Raw genomic sequence first — 27,660 nt, forward strand, 5'->3', positions numbered from 1 at the left:
CACAACATAAATGAAAGATTTCATGTCCGCCTGACATTCAGAATGAATATCCCCAATGTAATAAGGCCCATTCCTCTTGAAATCCATAGAACAACATCTGAACATTATATGTGCCTGAGCAAAGTTACAGGCTTTAGTAGGGACATGGTCAGAAAGAATCTCCAAAGGTTTCTCACTGCAAAACCCATTTAATTTCACTTATATGTCTGTAAGTGTGTGTTACATCTAATACATCTTTTTTAACATAGACAGGTGCTCATCTGTCTCTAAAAACAATCTTTGTAGTGCGGCGGAATGATGTCAGAGCTGGCAGAGACACAACGTTACAGCTCAGCAGCCCATTGGTCAATCTGAATGACTGACACGTCTAACGAACCATCAGATCCAAGAGAATCAACGGACAGTCTCCAAATCCCTGTCAACGACACCTTTCGCTCACTGTGAGAGGGTGAACACACTGTGTGGAATTTGATAGGTTGAATCCGTTTCACATTAGAATCCCTCCGCTGAAGCTAAACAGCGCTGGAACAGGCCGTTTATCAGCTCACAGTGACGAGTAGCCTTTTTGCTAGCTAGCAAAACATCAAAGGTATGACATCATTTATGTATGCCACTGTTTGATACAAACTTTTTTTTTGCTCTTCTTCGGGTGATTGTACGATGCCAGTTGGTCGTGGAATTATAAGAAACACAGCGTTGGAATCTTGCTATGTTATGTAGCTTGTGGTGTTTGCATCAAATCTCACAACCGTCATATATGGACATACTGATGTACAGATATTTGTGTTTGAATTGTGAGGCTTGGAACCAAAACCAAATTCGGACCTGTTGGATAAGAGAAGGTGCCTGCGTATTTTACGATCCAATAGAGCCACACCAAAGGAAGGAGAGTGACTGTATATCATTAAGTCCATGCCTTCACTACTGTAGGTAAGAATATTACCACATGTATTTTATTTTTCCTGTGACTCAGTGTTAGTAATCATTTAGTGTGTTTTGAAAGTTTTGCCTGAGCTAGATCGTTGCAGTTTTAAAGTATTTTTTTTGTCATAATGTGATCTGTAGTAGGCAGCTGTAATGTAGTGGTGAATGTGGCCAAAGCATCGTGAAAGCAATCTTGATAAATTCGGGTTTCTTCTAAGATGAGCCAAGGTAACCAGTTGATTAAGGTGTACCCCAATCATTTCCTGGATGCTGACATAATCAATGTGACACACAACAACCAATTAAAGAGTTGGCATGTCTTACAGTGATTACCGGGGACTTCCAGTTTTAAGACTGGTGTGGTCAGATCGAATCCAAATCCATGCAATCTTGCAAGAATGATATTTTCTCAGAGGTTTTTTACCCCGTAGGTGACTGTGAACTAGTGCTTACTTATACAATCATATTCGCCGCAGTTGATATGAGATGTGACATTGAAAATTGCCAATAATATATTTGTGAATGAGTGAGGAATCTGCTGACTGAGGCGGACCATATCTGCAGCTGTTAGGTTTGGAAACCAGTAAACGTAAAAATCAGTTGGGCCATAACACCGTCATGAAATCTGTGGAAAAGGGTAACAGTACATCAGCCAGATAACCGAAGAGTTAAGACTGTTCTTTCGAAAAATTATTAGAGTAGAGCGATGTTAATATGTTAGAGAAGTTAAGTTACAAAAACACTACTGCGACCAATGAATGGTTGGTACTGGCTGCCCGGCTCTACGTCACTTACGAGTCTGTGAGGCATTTGCGGAAACAACATCAAAGACTACAACATGTGACAACACTAAAATTATCAGACGTAAAGATTAGGATACGAATAATGGTCTAAGGAACACATGCTTCAGGAAATCACGTATTCTCATTTTAATACATTCACATGTATTAGATTTATGTATTAAAATTTTAATCGAGGTTACCGCAGCAGTAATAATTGGTTTATCAATCAAAAGGAAAGAAACATCAATAACAACAAGCTCTTAATTCGGTTGTTTAACATGTCCCTGGGTCAATAGAATAGCCACGTCAATGTGATGTCACGATCCATGCATTTGATTCAATAGGGACGTGACATCAGCATGACATCACCGTGTCTGCTTTTGATTCAAAGCACATGCGGTTGGTCCATGTATGACGGAACATTGGATTCTCTCTCAGTAACCACAACCACTACAAAGGGAGGAGCAATTTCACCTCATTCAGGCGCACAAACATAATAGAGGTAAGGGAATAGCAACATGCCCTTTCTAACCATTGGTTTCCTTGTGGGCAATGCAGTCTGTAATACCGTCAGGAGCCCCTGCGACCATTTCCTCCCCCCCGATATAAGTCGGCGTGGGGGGAAAAGTCCAGAGTCCGTAGAACCTCTGCTGGAGGCAGAGCCTGCACCTCTCGTCAATGATGTAGAAGCTGTGTCAGAAGCTGAATCAACCGAGTCACAGATAGAACCTCTGCTGGAGTCCCAGCCTGCAACTTTCTTCAACGCTGTGTCAGAAGCTGAATCCACCGAGTCATCGATAGAAGTTCTTCTGGAGTCGGAGTCTGCAGCTCTCTCCGATGCTGTAGAAGCTGTGTCAGAGGCTGGACTTACAGAGTCATTGATAGAAGCTCTGTTGGAGTCAGAGTCCGCAGCTCCCTTCAACGCCGTGTCAGAAGCTGAATCAGCCGAGTCATCGATAGAAGTTCTGTTGGAGTCAGAGGAGTCTTCAGCTCCCTTTAGTGCCGTAGAAGCTGGGTCAGAAGCAGAACCAACCGAGTCACCGAGCGCCGGAGAGGCAGAGGCCAGTCCCGGGGCTGCTACTGTGAATGACACTGCATTAACAATTAAACGCTTGCACGACCACTGCCGTTTCGTCCAGCAGTCCGCGCAACTCGGTGTGGCGCTTTTCTGATTCATCCGGCACTTGCTGGCTGAATGCGACGTTGCAGGCAGTGTCAAACCTGGAGGTTTTGCATGGAAAAAATCAGCACACCTCTCCCCCGAAAGTCTGATCGGCCATTCATCTACACCGACGTTGCGCTGCCTTGCACGGACCTCATGACCCCAGGGAGGACTTTCTCCCCTGAGGAACTCTTCCTGGTTTGGGAGGAACTGAAGGTGACAATGTCATTGTTTCGATTGGAGCTGTACATTGACGTACTCAACTTGCTGGAACATTTATTGGAATGGCTCGATCAATGTGGAGTGCGAATGGTGACTCTGGTTGATGAATCCTGCAGCTGCAAGCGTTGCAAATCCGACAATCGCCGCATCTCAAAACAGACGGATTTTCGTTCGATACAGGCAGTCCACAGTCATTTGTTACAAGGGGTATACAACGAGCAGGGGGCACTTCTTCACATATTTGTTCAAAAAAGATGTCATCATCAACGTCGATTTGAAATATCAGTCATAAATTCAGACCGACCTGCCCAAATTCACCGTGATGGGATGTTTTACTTGTATGACATTTCTTAAAGCTGCCTTAAAGCAGTTAACATAGTCCCAGTAAGTGTGGATAAATAAAGGAAACTCACTCACAATCTAATGTAATGCAAATGTCATGAAAAAAAAAAAATAAATGTTAAAATTCTTCGGCACAAAAGCTGTCTCCTAGAATCTTTTCTAAAAAAATAAAGATTTTTATTTTTTTATTTCACCACCAGGCAGCAGCAAAATCGTTTTGAATAAAATTGTTTGAAGCATTTCTCAGGTTTTCCATGTCCGTCCTGTTTCTCAGTGTTGGCATGAGACAAAATTTTCCTGTGCAAAAGTATATAAAAAATGTCAGACCAGACACCAAAAAATGACATTCCTCTGGACTTCAGCTTCATGTTGACTCGCAATTCTTAAAAACATATTAGAATAATATCTAGATAACCTAAACACAGATAGATTCATGGCATTTTAGTACGATTATTGTTTTTTTATTTGACACAAACTGCTAAAAAAAATACATTGTGCAGCAGTTACAACTAAATTCAAAAGACAGCATAGTTTGAGGAGATTGTTCCAGCTCGTGGAACTGGAACAGGTTTGCGAGTGATCTGCATGACACTGAATGAAATCATGAACAATATCTATTAAAATTGGCGGGGGGAGAAGGGAAACAGTCACTGTCCTACTCTGAATGGAGAAGAGGAAGGTCGGGGCCAGAGGTCAGACACACCGTAGTCCCAACTGTAGCCACACTCCACTCGATGGCAGTCATTTCTAAACCATGCTCAGGACGAGGCTGGTGACACCATCAGCTTTGGTGGAGCCTGGCCTGCACGCAGAGAAACAACAGTGAATGAGATCATACAGATCCCCAATTGAATCTTAAATGTATAAAGCACAAGCATACTAACAGATGTGGTGAGAGCCCTTTTAATATTCACATATATACTGACCCAAGTCATATGTCATTCACACTGTGAATGAGAGGCCACTGTTGGCAGCAGTGGAATATATCAACTAGACACACATGCATGCAATCAACCACCAAATCACAGCAATTGGCTCACAGCACTAGTGAAGTCACACACACACACACACACACACACAACTAATAGGCGTCAACACAATACCCTGTTGCACACTCACTTAGTTTTGCACACACTCGTTAATGTTCCCTGAGATGATGTAGGGACGTTGACTGTGGATTACTCCTGTGAATACACAGTAGAAATAAAATCACAGTATCTGTGAATTGAGTTTCACAAGAGCGGAGTGCAAAAATATGAGGCTCTGACTATATATATGGGACAAATGTTTGTCTGTTATTTATTTTTTTGAACCCACCCCCTCAAATTGAATACGTTTTATGGAGTAGCAGTATCTAGAACTCCAAGGATTTCAAAGTGCAGATGTTGGACTTTTAATTTGTAGGTTCTCAATACTGATACAGTAAACATGCCCGAGTTTAACAATGTATTTCAAAGCCTTTTACATATTTAGAACTTATATCTGAATGTAGGTTTTTGTGTTTTGCTTGTATGGTACCCTGCTGACATTTTAAAAAGTATACATTATTCATGTGAATATAATCCAAACGTATTTCCATATCGTGTTCTTTGTTAACACTCTGCGCTGACGTCTTATTTTGAAAACCGGAAGTAGTCGCTTGTTTATAGTCGCCCTTGTCGGCCCGACTGTTAGAAGAAATAAATGCACTGTATGAGCTCGGGGACAATAAATGAAGTCATCGCCTCTATGCGGGATGGTTTCTCTCTGCTCTGCAACACCCGAGAACAACGGCGGATAAAGTCACTCGTGTCAGGTCCGCGCTCCGGCAGTTTGTACGTGTCCCTTAAATGTCAGAGGATAGGCGCACGTGGAATCTCGGGGCGGCAGTGGTTTGACCCGCGTGGGTCATTTGTCTTTGTACGATGAGCTGTTGATGGCGGCGGGAGGAGAGGTTGGGTGACGCATTTAAATGTGAATTTCAAAGAGAGAACTGTGAAATGTGCGTCGCCAGGATCGGACTTCCGTCGGCGTCTGACAGCAGTGCCCGCGTGGCTGCTTTTGGCCAACAGGTCGCGGCAACGAACAACACCGTCGTCGCATGCTAGCTGCTGAGTGACTGCACGCGTCTTATTTTTTTTGACGTCACCCGGGCACGCTGTCGTTCGTCTTGCGGAAAATTGCGCTTGTTGCTTGAAGTTGGACTCCAGCGTTTGACGGACAAGCCGCCTCGCTTTTACTCTGAAGGGGGGGAACTAGTCAGGCGGAAGGGCGGATGCTGCTCGTCGCGTGCGCCTCGACCACAGCGGGAGGACATAGTGGATTCCGCTGGGGAAGCTATACATCATCGCCGGGCGGTTCTCCGGGGGATCTCTCTCTCTCCGTCGTACGTTGCGGGTTAACGGTGCCCCCCTTTTGGGATGAATCCACCGAGGTATGTGGGCTCGAAGGCTGCGGGCCAGTGTCGGGGGGGTTGTTACGCGGGGTGAACGGGGTCGCGAACGGCTCGAGCCTCGTCCCCTTTTTTTTTCCTGCCGCTGCTCTCCTTCAGCTTTGCCTGGCAAATGAGCTTGGCTAGCCCGTCCTCCTTTTTTCCTGCCGTCGCCTGATCGCGTAATGTTTGCTCAGTCACATCCACCAGCTGTTCCCCTACACACGTTACATGTCCCATTTCTCTTCCAGCCTCCGCGGATCTAAAGCAGCCGGCGCGATGAGCAGACGGAGAAGATAAGTGCCCCCCCCTTCTTCTTCTTCTTCTTCTTCTTCTTCTTGTTTTTCCCGTGGACATGCCTTTTCTATGGAGGACGGCTGAGGGCAGCTAGCTGGCCGACAGTCCGGCTAGCGCACCGTCCCCGGGGGGTTCGTGGATGACCGTTTAGCCGTCGAGGGGCTGGTGTATTTCGGATCAGCGGCTACCTCCCCATCCCCGGGCGAGCAGTCAGCATGGGGGAGCCCAGCCTGGACGACTCCAACGTCAAGGTGGCTGTACGCCTGCGGCCCATGAACCGGAGAGGTGAGGAGGGGGCTGCCCACACTGGACCTGTTGTTGACATGACCACTCAAACCTCCTACTTCTGTGAATGGAGACTGCACCTGTCGACATGATAGGAGGAGGGACACGCACACACACACACACACACACACACACACACACACACACACACACACACACACACACACACACACACACACACACACCCTTGTAGACCCAAAGGCAGGTCATCATCACGAATAGAGCAGCAGTACAGCATTATTGGTGATACAGTGTTTCCCCTAGGTTTACTGGTTGGGGGGGAGGGGGGGTTAGGGTTAGGGGTTCACAAATCATGTAAAGTTTGATCCACAATCCTTCATGCAGGAATGAGGAATAAGGTGTATAAGGAAAGTGACCTGAAATTACTTCTGCTTGACATTATATGTGAAATACAAAAAATATATATATTTTTTTTTTTGTTAAAAGCAATTTGACATTTCAGGGGGGGGGGCGGGGCGCCCTCCCAATTCAATGGTAGGCGAAACCCTGGTGATATCGCAGACGTGGATGAGACGTACCTTGTTCAGGTTCACTGTAAACAAGCTGCGACGTCTCACTGTACCGTTGTCCACAGGCGACTGGCTTGATTTACACTCTCCCCGTTTCATTTCCTGGGTGCCGGTCCGAAATGACCACCCATTAGTGAATTGAGCGGCGGCAGATTAAAAAAAGATAAAGAAAGAGACAGTAGTTTGGCCTGCACGTGGTTGTACACTGTGTTGCTCTCCAGTAAGATTTGAAGTCCAGTTGCGGCGTGAGATCCGCCATTCTTAAAGGTCTCGACTCTTTGTCTCATTCGCTGGCTGATGCCAATAGCTTTTCTGACGTAATCTGTCACTTGCAGCAACAGCGGGGGGGGGGGGGGGGGGGGGGTCGACAACTCGTTTGCCAGAAATGGAAGTTGCACAGCCATTTTTTTGGTCTTCCCACTGTCATCACTGCCTCACTAACATGCACATATCTTCGGTATCTCCCCCGGGGGAGATGCGCGTCCGCTTACATCCTCATTTCTAATTTTAAAAAGCCGGGATAACAAAGGCCCAGTGTTTGGCAAATGCAGCATGCATGCTCAAATGCTCCGGTCAATTATACCAGAAGTTTTCACTGTCATGCTGGAAGACATGTATGTCATTTCCTGGTCCATTGCCAAGTTGTGTGGGTTTTTTTTGCCGTGGGAGACCATGTGTCCCATGAAAGGAGGAGGAGGTGAAGAAGAGCTGCAGAGGCAGAGTGGTTGACCGACAACTGACCGAATAAATCACATATCCCCCTCTCTCGCTCTGGCCCCTCTGAGCTGGAGTAGTAGGTCACAAGACCAAGGCAGTGGATTGCTCCACTGTTCCCTTCGGCGGGGATTTAGCATTTTTTGGCTGTTTGCATTGGTTAGACATTTGTTTTGGACACACTGAAATCCTGTGTGTATCTGTGAACGTCGGCCACGAGTCAGTCCTTTGACACAGAGGAGTAAGAGTACAGATAATCGCTGTCGGGATTTCATCTCAGAGCAGGTAAATTTGGATTTATAGAGAGTTACTGTAAATACATTTCCAACCGTTTCTGTGTTAGGTGACTCTTCTACCTTCTTCTCCTACCTGACAGGTGCGGCTGGCGGCTCTTTTCCCTTTTTAAAAAAACCTCTAATACAATGTAAAAAAGCTCAATTACAGGGTTATCATCACCCTGTCTGCAAAGATGACAGTTGAACTTAATAGCAGCCTTGAATCCTTTGTATAAACTGTTTGGTTTTCAAACCACTAAAAAGCCACTTTCAGGAGGCAGACGTGAAGCTGGTTCGTAAGCGAACTTCTGTTGTATCGTGAAGATAAACAGGGGCACCATTATGTTTGCTTACATTAGTATATACACTTACTAAATATGTTCAGTCATTTTTGCTTCTTCTCCTGGCTCCAGTCGCGCTTAAATGTGTGAACAGCAGCGGCATCGTATGTGTAGCTTCACTGTGTCAAGAATTCAAACACGTGAGACTTCTGTCAACATTGTAAACACGTGTCTTCCATTGCCCAGGAAAAAAATAGAAAGTATGATTTTTTTTTTTTTTTTGGTTTGGTAAAAGGGAACAAGCAGGCAAAAATTGATGGCTTCCTGAAGGCAGTGGGAATGGGTTTGGAACCAGCAGTGCCACGTTTCCAGTTGTCCCCGTTCTGATTTCCTTTCTCTCTGGTCTCCCTGTCTGAATAGGGCTTCTGTCCACATCTATCGGTGCTACTGTAGCACATGAATGATTTCAGGTAACCACCCAAAAGACAAAAAAGGCATATCCGCTCCGAGAAACAGAAGAATTCTTCCATGGCCTGTCATTTCAGAAGCTGTCGGGACAGTTGCTCCAGGACACAGCCATGGTGTCGAGGGAGGACTGAGGATTACTCATTCACTCTCATTACCCCAGCGGTGATTCAGAGCCCTGACACTGAAATATTAAGCGGGCTCATCTAACCCTCGAGGCCACCGTCCCTGCGAATCCCAGGTTGAGGAGGAGATGTGGTGTTGCTGCCTGGCTAGACAAAGGCAGGAAGGGAGTGAGTCTGAATGAATATTTGCTAACATTGCGTAATGCTCCACGTTCCCATGGCCGTGGCCTTCGAAGAACAGAGCAACCCTCGGGCATAGCAACGGCGACACCGCAGCCAATCGGCTGATGTCAGGGGCTGTTGTGCCAAAACCTCAGCACCGGTAACCCAGGGCCGGGCCGGGCCGGGGAGAAAAGCCAGCGGAAAAAGTGTGAGCTTCCGATGGAAAGGCAGATAACAATGGGTACATTTATCCTCTCAACCGCATCACACTTTCCCCTACTGCTGAGGAGGAACCATGGGCATGTGGGTAATGTAGGCAGCAGCAGAAGAGAGGGCCGAATGTTTCCTATGTCTGCATCAGTTTTTTAAACTCCATCTCCCTCACTGTCTTTTTTTTGTCACTTTGTCTCCGCTTGTTCACTTTCCTTTTTATTTTTGCTCTGTAGTCTCCTTGACAGCCGAAGAATTGGGAGGGTGATTCAGGTCCTGTGAACTTTGACACCAAGTTTCCATGGTTCTATGTGTTCCTGCCAGAAACAGCAGTGTGTGTGTCAAGGCTCTATTAACAGACACGTCTTGCCCCAAAATCCCCAGTGTTCCTGTGTTTCAGCAGCCCCCGGTTAGCCTTTCATCACATACAGAACTGCTCAGGTTGAGTTTCGCTCCAGTATCCCAGGGAACAACCGTTCACAGTCGGGCAAACGGTCAGAGATTTCAACTCAAACTATATTCAGAATAGGTGACAAACTTTTTGAAGCCTTTGCATACAGATAAAGCTTTCATTTACATACATGGTAATAATTAGGGATGGGACGATACCACTTTTCCGTGTCCGATCTGATACCGATCCTGCAACCTTTAGTATCTGCCAATACCGATCTGATACAATTTTTTTCCCCACTCGTAAAATGAAATATTAATAATGCATTGTTCAGGATGCACTTTGCTTAGCATAACCATTTACAAACTCATACTCAACTGTAAGACAAATAATCAACTCACCTAAAATAAGTCATACATACATAGTCAGCACCATGACTGAGCTATGGAATACTGCTGTTTAATTTCTCACAGAACTTTTGGCAGAATTTTTTATGGTCAAACAAGCAAAAGACTAATTGAACTGTAAACTGTTAATTAAATAATAATAAATTAACATAAATATGTGATATGGAATATTGGATCGGGACATCGCTAGTAATAATAAGGTATGTGAGAAACACTGCATAGCAACTGGATACACTCATGGGGCAGGTGGGTTCAGGTACTGTTTGACTAGGATGCTAATCTTCTTGCAACAGAATGCATAAACTAATCGGCAAATCAATACGTTTTTGTGTGGGGACATCTAGAAAAGTTAATTTCTTGCATACGCTGTAGGGACCGCGTGCAGGTGCTGACAAGCTTCGCGATCACGGGTCGATTGTTCTGTATTTGCACATCCCTGCTTCAGAGTGTACTCGCGTCTTGGCCAGAATATGCAACAGAAGCCATAAATATAATCAAACGACACTTTAATCGTGCTGCAGACGGCTCTTGGAGAAGAAAGGAATTGAAACCACTGCACGCTTTTCCTGTCTTGACACGTGCTCTTACACGCCCGCAGCATATAAAAAAAAAAGATTAAAATCTAGCAGGCTACGTATTAATATGGCGTTGAGGTTCCCAGCAAACCTTTGCAGTAGAGATTCGCCTTAGTAACAGTGGTGGCTTCTGAAGGAAGTTTGCAAAAGGATGGATGCTCGTTTACACCTCAGCCCTGAGCCAGGTCTTGAGTTTGAAGGACAGTGTTTTGTTATCAAGAGGGTTTCCTCACTGCTGTGTCCTTGAGCAAACACTGATTTGCAGCACAGGGAGTGCTGTTCTAGCGCTGACCTTTGACCTCCCTTTAGAAGGGGTCATAATAGAAGAGGATATCCCGTCCAGGGGCGAAGCAGGGGGCAAAGATTCCTGAGTTCCAGCCTTAACTTATCAACTAGGTCAAACGAGAAGAATTTATCACCGGGGGTTTGTTGCCTGCTTTCACAAACACGCAGGCGACAAGTTTACCCTAATGTTCACACCTTGATAGAAACCAATTTGATTAGAAACAAACAGTGTCATCCCCATTATGTTTATTCAATAATTTGTGGCCTTTGATAAGACTTTTTCTTGGAGGCTTTTTTACTACGGTAATGAATTATAATAGTAAAAGTATTTTAAGTAGCAGGCACCAGTAAAATAATTGAAGCCTGCAGTTAACGTGGTGCTTGTAAACAAGTCCACTCTGCAAGTAACCAGTTGTTGAAAATAATTTTTGGTTTGTTTTATGAACGACCAGTTCTGCCAGATACTGGATGCCCAGGACGTGCTGGCAGCATTTAGCCTGTGTGCGGAGAACAAGACAGATGAGTCTTAGCAGCCTCCTGAATTTACAGTGTGGTTCATGTTGATATTTTCCAATGCTTCTGCTGGTCACTTTACTAGCAAGGCTTCTATTAGAGGGTTATAACACTGGAGCGGCTATGAAAGCAAACTTCACATGCAACACTTTTTACTTTAAAGAACTGTCAGAAAGTTGTGACAAAGTATCAGATAGCATTTTTGTAAATGCATTCTAATGCATTCCTCACATTTTTTAAAAAAAGTGTCACTTATTTCCGATTTCCAATGTAACAGCATACGAATCATACGACGTCTGTTTAGCAAAGTGAAAATGTCAACAGACCAGAGCAGAGAGGAGACGCCTCTGATAATGATTCCACACCGCTGTGAACGGAGTGTTGCCGTTTTCGTGGGAGAAATTTGAAAATATCAGGTACTTTTAGTCAAATGCTCGTTCATCAGCATTTCCGTCCGCGTTTTGGTATAAACCCCGCCAATTATAAGGTAATTTAAATGATTGGCTCCAGACATTGTCTGGGTCCCAGGCTATGAACAAAGTGGCCTCACTGAGCTATCAACATAAAGACAAGAGTGGACAAAGCCTTAGCACCTAGTGTTCTTACGTTATAACAGTTTGGTGTTCTGAAGGCGGAGTGGTGCATCACGACACAAACAGGTCAGGGCCAGTATAGGAAATCCTTAGTTGTGTAGATATCGTGTGTGTGCGTGTGTGTGTGTTAGCGTCACCGTTTTTCAGTCTACTGCCACAGTTGTTTGAACTTGATGCTCCACAGGAAGTGATCAGTGTTATTATGCTGCTTATTTTCTTTCTCTATCTGCAATTCAGAGCAGCATAAATAACCATCAGACCTTTGATTGTAAATTTTTCAGTCTGAATTAACCCCGTTTCGCAGAAAAAACTAAATGTAAGGGTAAGATCCATGTAGCCATGATGGTGTCGTTTATCTGGTATACATGTAGACGACATGGAGACATTCAATGTGACATTGTAATAATCCAGAATTCTCACGTAGGCGTGTTTGGGTTGTGAGGTTTAGTGCTGTTATTGTAAAACGGTGTCGTCTGCCCCACAGAAAAGGAACTGAACACGAAATGTGTCGTGGAGATGGTGAAGAACCAGACGATCCTCCACCCCGGGGGAGCGAACCTCGGCAAAGCAGACACGAGGTACGTTTGAAAGCGCAGACTCCATTTTGTTTCCACAGCAATGATTTATTCTTTTCATGCACACCTAATAATCGTCTAACCACTCAGTACCTTTTAAATGTGTCAGCCTCCTTTGATATTTTTTTCCCCCCTGTGTATTACAGCGAATATCTTGTGCAGCACTAAATGAGGAGTTATAAGAGAGATATATTCATGTTTTATTATTGCAGGGGTTTTGTTGAGGGGATGCGATATGAACGTTGAAGGTGAAAGTGTTGTTTGTCCGGCTTATCGACACTCGCAGCTAATGGAGGAGGCATGAGCTTCAAAACCCTATTTGTCCAATCGATGAAATGTGCATCAACAGTCGTACTCCTACTTGGAGTCATATCTGACAATAGCGACATGATAGACATATTTTTAGATGAAATATGTCTGGAGCATTCCCGGAGTATGATTATATTCACTGCTCACCGTAAATAGAAAATCAAAATGACCCAAAGTCATCCAGTCAGTTGTGTGTAGGTGCACTGTAAACGATAACGCTGGCTCACTCGGCACACGTTTTTAAAACGTTGCCACTTGTGCCAAAATGTGAATGGATGGGGATGACTTCAGGGTGTGTTGGGGGGGGGGGGGGGGGTAAGCGTGCAGTTGTCTTGTTGGGCTCCACACTTGCACATTGAAACCCCTTCTCTAAACTACAGCAACTACTCTCAGCCATGGGACTTCTCGTTATCTGTCACGTTCCACTTCCTATTACCCTCACACAGAAAGTACATTTCTGGATTCCTTGATATTATTTTTTCCATACAGCGAACACAGTGCCTCAGAAATGTTCTCGTATCTGCTCAAAGCCTCTCAGAAGGAAGGCTCATGTCTAATTGGTGTGGAATGTGCCTTTTTTATAATTATGATGTAATTTTTTGGCAGGAAGCTGTCCGACCAGCTGCCGGGCCTCCGAGAGACAGGTGTATTCCAACACAAATCACTTGTCCATTGTTTCCCTCTGTCGGCTTTTACTCCGTTTCCGTGCTGTTAATCTGCTGCTGTTTGTGGTTGATGCTGAATTGTGCTCAGGATTCTTGAGGGTCTCAGTCGCTGCAGGAAGGAGCCATTAGATTGTGTTAATTGCGGTTGCATCTGGCAGAGCAGGAATGAGCTTGTATTCAGTGTGTTTGTGTCTGAACGAGGGAACGTTTCAGCAGTGATCGCACCCTGCAAACGGCTGCAAATTTGAAGCTGGGACGACAAACCGTGAAGTTAATCACCTCGTCTGTAAAAGAAAAGCTCCTGTGATTAAAGTTTATTTGCTTCGTTCTGGTGAAAACCAGCCAGTTTGCTCCGCTGCCGAGTGGAGCCAATGCCTTTTAGGAAGGAGGTTGTGTCAGAAGAAAGATTTCCTTGTGACTGGCGGAGATGACTGCAGACTGCCTGATCAGAAATAGAAAAAAAAATGTTTGCTTCAGGCTTAGGTTCAGGAGCAGACGTGTGTGTGTGTGTGTGTGTGTGTGTGTGTGTGTGTGTGTGTGTGTGTGTGTGTGTGTGTGTGTGTGTGTGTGTGTGTGTGTGTGTGTGTGTGTGTGTGTGTGTGTGTGTGTGTGTGTGTGTGTGTGTGTGTGTGTGTGTGTGTGTGTGTGTGTGTGTGTGTGTGTGTCCGGTGCGCGAGAGAAAGACAGACAGGATCAGCGAGACACAGGCAAAGAAAAGATACAGCTACCCATGAAAAGACAGACTCCACTCCGCTCCTCTCTGTCGGGCCGTAACTCCCCACCGCCTGGCTTCCTCCCTTTTTTCTAAGCTCTTCCGTTTCCGTGGCAACACCGGGGGAGGTTAACTTTGGGTTGCCGTCGGTGACCGTGAAGCCCCTTTCCTTGAGTGAGGGGACGATGGAAGAGGGGGACAAACCCTCATTTACTCGAGCATCTGTCGACCATAAACTTCTCCCGGTGACATTTATGTAGGACCGAACAAGAGCGGAGCTGTAGTTTCTCCGTCTGCGTCTCCGTGACAAAGGAGCGAGGAAGCAGCAGGAGGAGGATGGGCTGACTGACTGCCGCCCTCCGTGTGCACATTTTGATTTTGTTTACATTAACGCATCGGAGGGTAATCCTTTTTTTTCCCCCAGCATTTCACTTGCTGGTTAACAGTTGTGAAAGACTGGAGTTGGTGCGCACGAGGAAGTGTGTGCAGTAAAGTTAGGATGTTGCAGGTGCAAGTTGTTTGCTTAAGCTAACTTGAGTTACCAGGATGCCCCTTTGTTTAAAGTCAGGAGGACGTACACCGCCGTCCCCTTAGAACACCTCCATGTTTCCAGTTTTTGTTGAAATGTCAGCAGTTCAAATCCAGTGAAAGACAGAGGCAAAATATGATCATAATAAAAATGTAAAGTCCATAGAAAAAAAAAAGACCTTTTTCAGGGGTTAAGAATGTGGTTAATCTACAGCTTTCTCGAAGCAAGGGAAGTGAAGGGAGGTTTGAAGGTTAATGCAAACAATGATTTACAAACCCTCCTCCTCCACAAAGACAAAAACTGTTTCTACACACTCTGATTCATTATTAGCACAATTCTCTGCACTCTGTATATTACTATCAGAATGGAGAGGAAAAAGATAATTAACACAGGAAGAAACACTGGTTGGTCAGGGTTTCATCCTACAGCTAATAGATGGATTATGACCCAAAAAACATTGACTTTATATATATATAAATGACCGAAGTCACTGGGTCTGGAAAAAGAAGTCAATGCAGAAGTGTATTCTCTGGAATTTCTAACAGAGGGTGGCTCCACTGGCTGCAAAAACAAGTCAGTTTCCAATGAAGTCTAGTCTACTCACTTGTTTATAACATCAGTAAATATTTTCCTGAAGAGTTGATGGTCTCAATCGCTAGTTTCATGTTTTCTTTAATACAGCACAATGTTAATTTTGTAAATCTCTCATTTACAGTAAAATAGGCGACAAAGCACTGTATACATAGGAGTGTGTGACTGACAGCTGGTCCTTCCAATCGGTGCATGGTTGCAGATGTAGGTGGGATGTGCAGTGGACAAGCTCTCAATCAGCCCCACCCCCAATTCAAAAAAAAAAAAGCCAACATGGTACTGGTCAAAATACGAAACTCAAGGCTTCAAAATGGCAGCTCAACCAACGGCTGATGTCTCAGTGTGTTGCCACTTCCCCAAAACATTAGAAGACAGAGAACCAGACGGAGGTTTTGCATGATGGAAGAGCAGCACAGTCTTAAACCCCAGACTTACACCTCATCAAGCTGGTTTGGGCTGAACTGGATATACTCCACATAACTTCTTCACAAGTTGCTGCTGGATGAGACAAATGATTAGATATCATTTAGGATTTCATACTCCATGATAATAATAATCGTGAATAAGTTTCATTCAGTACACCGTGACGATACATTTTGTGTATTTCAAGTTGAAAGATTGAGATTGCAGCTTCTCGACCCAATCCAAACCATGCCTATGTTTCTACTGCTTAACTGCAAAAACTAAGAGGAGACAGTTTGATGTGTGGATCCTCTGATATTGACACTATGTGCTTCCAGGATTCTCGGGTTACTAAAACCACAAAACTGAAACGGACTTCCCATGAAAAGATTGGATGTGAAAGAGAGATGTTTTCATTAAAGCAGCTAGACAGAAAGCAGCACCGACACTAGCAGTCACAATTCATGCCGGCGGGGGGGGAGTTGTCTGTTGCCACTGTGAAGTATCATAACTTTCATGTGTTGTAACACAACCCAGGACTGAAGTGCCAGTCCGTGCTTTGCCCGATCAAAAAACCCGCAGACTATTTTTGTACTTGGATTTTAGACCATGAATAATTTGAAAAGACCTCAATTTAAGGTCAATTCCCGTTTCATTTATTTATTCTTTTCATTCTTCAGTTGTCGGTTTTGTGTTCTGCCTGTGGGTCTGATTCAGTTTTTCCGCCAGCAGCGCACACTGGGGCAGGCCGGATATAAGTTCCTCATGCCGACCACCCGCAGTGACTCACTGCAGTGCTGTCATTAATCCTATGAAATCTTTGAGTATTTTGGATTTCTCTAAGCACGGCTTATAACGGATCATCGAGGAGACATTATTCATTTTATGATGCACTTAGCTCCCTGTGGTTTTTCATTGCCGTCCAGTAGTGGAAACCACTGCATTACAACATTCCTACGTTGTATTCGTTGTCCAATCTGTTGCTACACCTGCCCTGCCTGAATCACCTTGATTGAATCACTCCCCTGATCTCCAGAAATCAATGTTTTAACCGCAAGCGTTTGAAGTGCAGGTTCGGGACACTGTGTGTGCTTGTCTGTCTGATAAGCAGCAGACAGCTAAACCCCATCGTGCAGCTGTGTGGTCAGAGACGACAGTACGCACGATGACCTGAGGCTGTTTGCGTTGGTTGACTGGTGGAGCTGGATGTTGACACACTCTCTAAGGTCCTGTCAGATGTCAGCGAGGCAAAACACAAGTGCCTCGGTTTCCAAGACGATGCACAAAAGATACCCTGCAGTGTGTGTGTGTGTGTGTGTGTGTGTGTGTGTGTGTGTGTGTGTGTGTGTGTGTGTGTGTGTGTGTGTGTGTGTGTGTGTGTGTGTGTGTGTGTGTGTGTGTGTGTGTGTGTGTGTGTGTGTGTGTGTGTGTGTGTGTGTGTGTGTGTGTGTGTGTGTGTGAGAAATCTGTTTTTAGAAGTGACTGATCTCCAGCAAATTTGTTAATGTAGAAAGTGGGTAGTTCAATGCAGTGTGGTCAAGTGTTTGAACAGTCCAGCCTGGGCTAACCATGTGACGGTGTGAGTTCCTAACAGTCCACCAACATAATGACAGGGTTAAAAATTAACAGTTACTCATCTACAGGCCACACTGAGGCACATTTCCCCCACAATTCTCTCCTGCCTGGAATTGACGTGGTTTGACTTGGAACAGGCTCGGGTAGTGCTTTGGAGAGTTGGTGCTGCTGGGTTAACAAAATCAATGTAGGAAAATCAAATTTATGAAAATCGTAATGGCTTAATTAGCAACCATTCTGCAACACAACATGCTTGCTTGTAAGTGTGAGGTGAGTTCATGTGCATGTGTGGTAGCTTGGGCATCTTGAGAGTTGTCATGTGAGCTGAACAACATTGCATGCATTCCTGTTTAAGAAAATCGGACATGGTGGAGGTCTGTTACATTAAAAACACAGCTCAGCAGCTCATTGGACATTGGAATTTCCCATAAACACAATTGTAGTCTCCCGTTTGTAGTGAGGAGACAGAGCTGAAAGGTAAATGCGTCATTGTGGTCCCTCACCCTAAACCTTTGTAAATGTGAAGTGTGAGAATGAGCATTTAAACCTGAACAGTCGAGAGACTGAAAAGAGTAAACAAGAAATGCACTGTTCTGTTGCTGCTTAAGAACTCCAGAAGGGAGGAAGGACAACAGTCACAACACCACTGGTCCAACTTACAAATATGTGAATTGCCTACTTCCTATGTAATAAGCATTTCTAACGATGGATATCGGTCCGTTGTAGTCGGACAACAATATTATATTCAACTACACGAGCGTTCTAAGAGTGTACATCCGCCAAGGGTGAAGAAAGTGGTGGGGGGGAAAAAATCCGCCCGTTTATTTGAATATGCTCCAAAATTTAATGCTTGTTTCCTGAGGTCATGCCCCAACCCTCCACACAAATTTCATGGAAATCGGTTAGTTTTTGAGTGTGCGTGCTGAGAAAGGCAGATTGACAAACAAACAAAATATAACCTCACCTCCTTGGCGAAGGTAAACATGCAGAATTTTTCTCCTCGTGGGGCTAAACCCTGACTGTGAGATGTGCTTAAAATTAGCACGAAGCTAAGGGTTTAGCAATGGACAGAATAGATATGGCTAAATGATGCAGACTAACTGTGGAGTAATGTAGTGCTCATCTTTAAAACAAAAAAACACACACTCCATCCTCTGACCCCTTCCTAGTCAACACTCCTGTTGTCAACATTTAACTTGTAGCACAGCTGGAAAATGTCTTACTTGCATATGAACTGGTTCAGTGTTGGTGATGGCAATAGGAAAAATATTAACCATGAAAACTATATGCATTTTCCAGGTCAAGATTTCTGTGAAGAGGGTCCAGTTAATGTGCAACACGTGGACTTTACATTATGCATACATATAACTATACATAACATGATGCATGTTTTTTGAATGGTCCTTAAAGCTTTAAGCTCCACTGCCATCAGCTTTACATTGTCAAAATGTATTAGTGAAGGAATAATCAATGAATATAGCGCTTGTAGGTTGTACTTCTCATTTCCGAAGGATTATCGATTTTGCCTTTGCTAATTATCAGGTTTTACAGTGACGTGAGATTTCAAATAACTATGCAAGACTTTAAATTTTGATCATCACCTTTATATATTTATCTTACACGTGTAGTTGGATTGATGTTATGCCTAATGGATTACTCCTGTAGAGTAAATTTGAAATAGCACACTGTCACTGAGGAATTTGACCTTTGCCCTGCCCCTCGTGCATTAGAACTATCCTGAATTTGATAGTCATGAATTCTTGGCGTGCATTAGAGAATGAATGAATCAATCAGTTTCAATCAAACCTATGGTGACAGCCTGCCAGTGACACAGCTGAAATTATTAGAAACGACGCAATTGTCTCTAAAATAACTTAACAGAAGTAATTTGCATACACTGCTTTTTATTCCATATCTAATAGAACATACATTTTGTTTTAATTTATAATGTAACATTATTTCAAATAATACAATCGATGCAAATGGCATGGACAAAAATCCTGGGACCCTTTTTTTTTTTTTAAATGAGACTTTGTCCCACTGCCCCATTTCTCAAAGGTTTGATGTATTGCTGAAACTTCAAGTTTCATGTCTTTCCACAAATATTCAGTTGGATTAAAACCAGGAATCATACCTGTGCACTTTAGACCAGTCCAGTGTTTTCCCCTCGTCCATACTCGGGTGCTTTCGTACATATGTTTTGTCGCATTAACCCGTCGGAGGAGCCTCCACCTGTGACTGAGGAGCTTCAGACTTGATACAATCTATGATTTCATCGATGCCCAGCACAGATTCAAGGCACCTTGCGTCAGATACAGCAGCACCATGACACAAGTGAGCCTCCTCCACGTTTTACAGTATCTTCACAGAACATTTTCACTTGTCACCAACTCCGGTCAGAGTTTACCTATCTATTTGTTTTTCTTCTTTCAAGTGTGAGCTCTTCCTGGGGCCTTTCATTCAGAAAGCGTCATTATGGTGCACCAAATACTGCTGAACCTTGATCTTGGTGTTGAAGTCCTGGTGTCCTTGACGTTTACCTTAGTTCCATCATATGAACTTTTGTTCTTGTCCATGTTCAATGTGGGTCACAAAATGATACCGAACAGCGCATTAAGCACTTTTCTTCATTTAAATCACAAGAGTGAGATTGTGAAATTTATGGAAGACAAGTGTGTACTTATTTATCACTTTTTCTAAGGGGCACCAATAATTTTGTCCAGACCAATTTACACTTTTAAAAAAATAAGCCTGGATTCAGCTCTTTTCACAGCTTCTTTGTTTTGTTGTCGAACTGAACCAAGGGCATGGGAAAAGAGCTTTTAATTTCAGCACTTTACCGAGAGCAAGCCTCATTGGTTCACACAGTGGTGTGTTAGGGTACCAACAATTTTACCTCCGCTGCTCATCTGTTTTCAGACTTGACCTCTGGAAAATATTCGGAATTTGGGTCCGGACATTGTCCCTGTCAGATATTACAGCACGAAAATGTCCACTAGAACATTCAGGCGAGGGGTGGCGCCTGGCTAACGCTTCCACTTGCTCGACGCGGATCTTCCGGAGATTTTCCTGTTGTATTCTCACGTGGGCTCACTCATTTCCTAGAAGTGCATCTTATTTCAACTGGAACCTACATTTTTGTATCTGTAGGAAATGCTGTTTTCACAGTATGTGAAGCCCTATTGTCCTGTTCCTTGTTAGACTCGATGTGCTGAATTCATATTCAAGCATTAGACTGTTACAGTAAATGTCCTGTTGTCCTGTGCCATCAGTATGTTTCAGCTTAACATTCCAGTCTCGGGCCCAGCCGCTTTCCTTCCTCACACCCCCTGGCTACCTACAGCCTCCTTTCTCTCCTCCATTCCTCATTCCTCCCTACGCTGCCGTGAACAGTGCAATCCCAGAGAGGGGAGGAAAAAAAGAATGCAAGAACAGTAGAGAAAGAGAGAGGAGGGGGGAGAAGCAGCCATGCATTAAGTTATTTTTTAAATGATGGTGATCAGAGCGGAGTAGCAGGCTGGAGGGAAGAGGGCAAATAGAAGTGTTCGAGGACCGGGGGAGGCGGGTTCACAGCTCTCCTGACCGCCTCGCTTTCCCTTCTCATTGGTCACCGTGGCCTCCAAGCTTCGTAAATGGGCGCTTGAGCGCAAGACATGGGCGACCCCTTCTAGCCTGCAGCCTTTGAAGCAACCGTGACAGCTGTCATCACTCTGTACGTCAAAACCCACCATGCTGGTTTCATCCCTTGAGTGTTTGGAGATATGACCGTGCGGACGTGCTTGGCATGTAGGGTGCTCTAAAAACAAACAAACTGGCATTCACCAACATTTAATATCAGGGAACATTTAAATACGCAGATGTTGCATCAGTGATTCCCAGATTACAGAATAAATTACAGTGTCCCTTTGTGTTTAGATGTTTAAAAACACATTCAGATGATACTCGCTGATTGCTAGAGGCCAAATTGTGTGGACAAACCAGTGCCATGTAGGACTGTCAGAGCCGCCGCGTAGAGGAGCTCCTGATTCTGTCCTGGTTTGAAGAGCTACTGGAATCAATTAGGCTGCAGATGAAGATTAGTCTGCATTTATTTGTTCTGCTGAGCGCAGCACGTCAGCCGCGGAACGTCAGTGAAATATGAAGTGTTACAGATTGGACTGGATGCTGGCGGCTTAGCGCAAAAGCTGCAACTCTGGTGGTTTCTAAAGAATGCACAGGGGTAAAAGGAAACAGGTGTGTGTGTGTGTGTGTGTGTGTGTGTGTCTGCGTGCGTGTGTAAACCATTGGGCTTCTCTTACCTCTGGCCTCATCATCTGACTTTATGCAGCTCTCTGACATCTGCCCTCACCCCGTGGGAGGAGGAAGACGACAAGGGGAGTCCAACAGTGAAGAAGACAAGAAAAAGAGCAGAGAACGCCATAACTATTTATTCCTTGGACAAAACCTAGATGGGAGAAGATTTTATGATTTAGAAATTAATTGCAGGATGGAGAAGAACGAGGCACGAACATTGACCGACGCTTTGGGTTCTTTTCCCTTCGGGGTCCTCGAGTCCCAACAGAGACATACTGCCTATTATTAAGCCTATTTAAATAAAGTGCCCACCAAATGGCTGACGTTAATGCCCTAATGACAGTTGACATTTCACAATTACAAAAAAAAAGTATGTCGGTGAGTATCCTTATTTTACTGCCAAATAACATGTCCATATTGTTTGTTGACCTGGACCTTTGAAAACCTGCTCCAAAAGTGAATCATCCGGAGACACACTCCCAAGTTATCCTCCCAAATCTGTCCACGTATTGTTGAGTTATTTTGTCCATACAACGATAGCGGCCTTGCTGTGTCACGGGGTAAAAATTACGATGGCGTTAGCTGATAACGCCGACATAGCAAAATAGAGACAACTGGCCAGCAGTTATATGGATGGTGTGGATTTTCCACTCGGAAGCTCGGTCTCCCACACACAGTTAAAACGTAAGGTGTCGGTGTTGTGCGCTCCTTATTTATTGGCCTCAAAAACGCCACCCATCTTTTATGTCCGGTTGGTTAAAACAATGCCGTATTTAAAGCCAAACTAATGCTGAGCTCAGGAACGAGACAAGCTGACGGCTGCAGAATGACTGTTGTTAGGATGGGGAAATTATTGGTCAATTAATGTTGGTGCAGGGGCCAAAAACCTGTGACCTCAGAGTGCACCCACTTTAGCGATTCGTTTTTTTTTTTTTAGATCTGATCGGTGTGATCTCGTAAAACCAGATTGCATCTTTTGAATACAAATCAGTATCTGTTTGGTCAATAAAATGTCATAAAATGGTGAACAATGGCGATCGTGTTTCTCAAACCCAAAGATGATGTTTTGTTTTTTCCTCTCACCAAAGATATCTAGATGTCACAGAGGAGCAAAGAAACCAGAAAATATTCATATATTTAGAATATATCGAATTTTGACTTTTTTTCTCATAAAAACTACATGAACCGATTAATCGATTATCAAAATAGTTGCCGATTCATTTCTTTATCAATTACTTATCAATTAATCGATTAACTGTTGCAGCTCTAAATCAGAAGCAAAAGTTTTATATGCAGGCAGTGATGTTCTTGTACACAAAGAAAAATGATAAGCACCTTACCCTTACCGTACCCCTCTACAGCAGGGTTTATGTTTTTATAATTCTATTATTGTTTTATAATTTAAATTGCTTTCATAATATAACTGTATTATTAGCTCATTTTGGTCTGATCTGACAATCCCTTGCATGCAGAGATAAACAGATGGAGTGATTGCCTATGCACAGAGTTTTAAAGGACATGGCTGCTGGCGAAATGCTCACATTAAGGACATGTTTGTGAGTGTGTATTTGTGTGGGTCCATGTGTGTTTGTGATTGAATGCACTTCATGTGTTTCCCTAGGTTTCTGTCGAATATTATGCAGCTACTGTGGGCAATCCTCCCTCTTTTTAAATGTCAAATCTTCATTTCTAACATTCAAAGGCCTTTTCCCCCTCCCAACATGTGTTTATTTCTGTGCATGACCTCAACCCAGTAACCCGTCTCCAGCAGCATCTGATTCACACACTATCTCAACCCTCTGCCAACTTCGTTCAACACCACCCAGTCGCTCTCACACACACACACACACACACACACACACACACACACACACACACACACACACACACACACACACACCCACACACACCCCCATGCCCACTCACAGACATTCCCACAACAATTTACCAAGTTCCAGAGATTTTTTTTGTCTCCCGAAGCTGTTAAAGATGCCTTCCCACCCAGACATCCACAGACACGGACCCTTACCAAATCCCCTGAGTGGTTGGTTTCGACATGTGACAAACAAAAGATAAAAACATGCTTCACAAGCACAAGGTTGATATTCAATCAAATGTCCTACTAAAGTAAAAAAACACGGAAAGCTTGAGGCCAGTTGCTCTGACTTCGTCTCCTCTTCTGATTCTGTTCACTTATTTTGAACTTTTTAGGGGGAAAAAAACAACCCACTGACAGACGCATACAGTTACATAAATGATTTCCTTACTCTACCTGGAATAACGTGAGCCAACGTTGAGAGTGTCGACTCGACTGCATCCTTTCTGACATGTGCACTAAATGTCATTTATCTCTCTTTCCACATGCTCCTGTGGACCTTGAACCTCCCGACATCATCAGGAATCAGTCCAAGGTAACGGCGCGCACACGCACACACGCACACAGATATATTCAACACTGAGCTAATTCCATGGCTGTGAGTCACCTCAACGAAAACAGTTTAACAACAACGCTGCTGTATTTCTCTGACTGTTTATGGACTGTGCGCAACTGTAAAGGCAGTGATACAAAGCAATGATTGGTTAAAATACATTTGCCAAAAATCGTCTTGTTAGTTAAACATATTACATTTATACTCTAAGGGAATACTTAGTGCTTGGCTACGTTATCTATTGATATTTCTCTGGAAATTCTGGAAATTCTCACACATTTTAATATCTACATTTTAATTTCTTTCTTTTCTTTTTTTTATTAAAAAAAAATATGATCCGTCATTTACGTGTGCAAACAGCGAGTCATATTTGTTGAAAGCCTTTATTGAATGTTAGCATTGTTGCGCTACAACCAGCCATAGACGTCCTCTCTGTGTCTTACCTGTGTTTTGCCAGGTCTTTGCCTACGATTACTGTTTCTGGTCCATGGACGAGACAGACAAGGAGAAATTCGCAGGTTTGATTTATTTAACAGTTATTGTCATGTCATTGTCATTCCAAGCTTTAAATTGAGCATGCACACAGTGGCACAGACTGATATGCTCCGTGTGTGTTTGTGCACGTGTGCGTCTCCAGGTCAGGAGGTGGTGTTCCAGTGCCTTGGGGAGAGTCTTCTCTACAATGCCTTCCAGGGCTACAATGCCTGTATCTTTGCCTATGGACAAACTGGTAAACTACTGTGATGCACAACACTGTTCTGTGGTAGTCTAATACAGCAGTCCTATGACAAATGATACTCTCCCATAGGCTATAAAGTTCAGACTGTTTTTTTAGGTGTTGATTTAGTTATTGGCCTTATATTGACTAGTGTTTCTGTTTTGTTCCCCTGATTGTATCAGTGCCCCATAACACAGCATTTAAACCTTCATGAAGAAATTGGCAACTGAGTGTAATTAATAGAGTTGCACAACTGCAGGAGCTGGACACAGTGAATTAACAATTTCAAAGCAAGCAATTTAATATCAAGGTGCCCTTAAGTGATTTGTATTATGATGAAGTAGGCGTGTCAGTGGGGATGTGTTGTGGCAGGAAGTTTGGTCCACCTCTCCTCTCTCTGGCATGAACGACATACCATAGCTCAGATGTGGTTTTCAACCAAGAGCAGAACTTCAGAGGCTTGAGAGATGTGCCGAATGTTGCTGAAACCCACACTCAATGTTGCACAGGCAGATTTATATATATATTTTTCATCAGAAAGGCATAAGACTGAGTGCTGAAACATGTCCCGTTTAGGAAAGGTGATAATCTGCACCTCACTCTTTGTTCGCATATAATCCTCCTCCTGCAAAAATTTCAATAAACAAGTTGGAGCTGATAAATGTGGTCGGGTGTCAGGAGAAGTTGTCTCTCACAGACTCTGAGGGTGTGGCATAGCTATCTTGAATCTGTCATGATATACTTTCACTCCTATTAGATACCAAATTTTTGAGGTACCACCATTATATCACTGCTAAGTGCGTGCATGTGCGTGTCTGTCTGTGTTGTGTTCAGGTTCGGGGAAGTCGTACACAATGATGGGTTCAGGCGACCAGCCCGGTCTGATTCCGCGCCTGTGCAGTGCTTTGTTTGACCGGACCCAGAAGGAACAGCGGGAGCAGGAGAGCTTCACGGTTGAGGTTTCCTACATGGAGATCTACAACGAGAAGGTCCGGGACCTGCTCGATCCCAAAGGGTACGACCTCGACCTCAGCTTCCACTCCTTTCACATGTTGACCTGTAGGCCATAATAGCTCTGGTAAATCCCAATGCTCAAAAACCAACCACTTACACTGCTGCATTTATACTTCCCTTTCCTTGCACAAGCCAACTACACGTCTCAGGTTTTGATATGCTTTTTATATACATTCTGTTTTTGTAATTGTGTAATGCTGTTTATGCAAATCCAACTTGTTGCAGCTGATTCACATTAATATCCTTCCACCAAAAAGATAACTGTGGAATGTAGACTTTCAGCCATCTTAGGACCATTTTGTCCTTAATTGAATTTGGCCATGTGGCAGACAAGTAATCTTAGATATATGTTGTCTATATGTGGTCTGTCTTTTAGTACATTTTTTAGGTGAAAGGTTAAAGTCAATATCTGGAGTTGTTTTCAGTTTTAAACTCACAGGTAGTTGTTAGAAGAGTGAAAGTTGGAGGCGGACTCCAGCTGCTGTGGTCCGTGGATGAAAGGATTATCATTCTGCCCAGCAGTCACTGACGGAGGCCAGTTCATGTCCAGCAGGTCAGCAGTAAATCAGGAGCACAGGCCTGTGTCTGCTGCCCCAGACGACATGACATTTAACCTTCACTCGCTGCGTGACCTTTCACCTCGGTTAAACGGGCCAAAGAGGAGAAGACCATCTGACAGCCATATGGGCTTTGCTGTGGGGCAGAGAATGATGAAGTTCTTGGGGCCTGGAGAAAGTTTGACCCAGAGTCAGAGAGCCAAGTGAGGTCAAACGAAGTCTGCATGAGCTGGAGAAAGTTGTGGTGGTCACCTGAACTGTCTGAGGCGATGTTGCCATTCCTGCTGTTGCATCAGGTAAAGTGTTTTAGCAACAGTGACATTGTCTGTTTTTATTTTCTGTCCAGGGGCCGACAAACTCTGAGGGTGAGGGAGCATAAAGTGTTGGGCCCCTATGTGGATGGCCTGTCTCGACTAGCTGTGGCCTGCTACAAGGTACAAATATTTATCTCAATAGTGATTTTAAGTTTTTGCCACACTTTTATTTCTGTTTCATTGATTCGCCGACTCATACCACTGAAATCTGCTGGACCTTGGACTTGACTGCATAACATTTTGGCTGATCACAATCATACTTTAGTGTATTGTCTGACTTGCACTCCCTCTCTGTTTGATCTTGTCCCATCTTTTTAATAGTCCAAAAGCACCAATCACACTGGAAAGAGGTTTATTCTAGGTGTATTAGAATTAATAACATTTGGTAGTTTCCATGATACTTTCCAGGAGATTCAGAGGCACCATTTATAGCTTCAAAGGGCCGCCAATCATATAAATAAGCATCACACCAAGTGCTCAGCCACAGCAGTCCAAAAAGTCCAGTCTTCACGTAGAATCAAAAGGGAGGGACTATTATTACACATGAATCAATTGTGTGATTTCCGTTGTTCCGACAGGACATTGAGTCTTTAATGTCGGAGGGGAATAAGTCTCGGACTGTCGCTGCCACCAACATGAACGAGGAGAGCAGTCGCTCGCATGCCGTCTTCAACATCATCCTCACACACACACTCAAGGACTTGAAATCTGGGGTAAGATGCAACGACACAAATCAGTGTTTGCCCATGAATTGGATTCAAGCTGCCAGTGAGGGGCTATGTATGTTTTGACGGCCCACTGGACTTCTACCGGTGTTGCTGATGGCCAGTCCAACTATACTATGATTATGTGTTTGTGAGAGAGAGGGAAAGAGAGCAAGAGAGACAATGAGACCAAGAGCTTTACAATGAAGCAACGGTGAGAAACCTAAAGTTAGAAATCTCTGACGGGATGAATCAGACTATGGCCACTACAGTCTTGGTAAGAGGAAACACTGCAAGTAGCTATAATATTTAAGATGTAGGTG

General features: G+C 44.0%; 1 protein-coding gene across 6 annotated transcripts in view; it reads left to right on the forward strand.

The window, feature by feature from the left end:
* The first annotated feature begins 21 nt into the window (after positions 1 to 21).
* Positions 22 to 27,660, forward strand: part of kif13ba (kinesin family member 13Ba) — a 51,314-nt gene continuing 23,675 nt past the window's right edge. For 2 of the 6 annotated variants that reach the window (XM_035628843.2, XM_035628847.2), the window contains exons 1-9: positions 5,695 to 5,845; positions 6,094 to 6,424; positions 12,435 to 12,528; positions 24,000 to 24,012; positions 24,488 to 24,548; positions 24,668 to 24,760; positions 25,583 to 25,763; positions 26,666 to 26,753; positions 27,212 to 27,346. In XM_035628843.2, the coding sequence (XP_035484736.1) occupies positions 6,355 to 6,424; positions 12,435 to 12,528; positions 24,000 to 24,012; positions 24,488 to 24,548; positions 24,668 to 24,760; positions 25,583 to 25,763; positions 26,666 to 26,753; positions 27,212 to 27,346 (735 nt within the window). In that variant the 5' untranslated portion in view covers positions 5,695 to 5,845; positions 6,094 to 6,354. Of the gene's footprint in view, positions 590 to 5,096; positions 5,247 to 5,694; positions 5,846 to 6,093; positions 6,425 to 7,798; positions 7,954 to 12,434; positions 12,529 to 23,999; positions 24,013 to 24,487; positions 24,549 to 24,667; positions 24,761 to 25,582; positions 25,764 to 26,665; positions 26,754 to 27,211; positions 27,347 to 27,660 lie in introns of those variants that run through there. The other 4 variants (XM_035628846.2, XM_035628844.2, XM_035628845.2 and 1 more) reach the window with 4 other exon arrangements.

The sequence above is a fragment of the Scophthalmus maximus genome, chromosome 4 (assembly GCF_022379125.1).
Source record: "Scophthalmus maximus strain ysfricsl-2021 chromosome 4, ASM2237912v1, whole genome shotgun sequence".
NCBI classification, from domain to species: Eukaryota; Metazoa; Chordata; class Actinopteri; order Pleuronectiformes; family Scophthalmidae; genus Scophthalmus; species Scophthalmus maximus.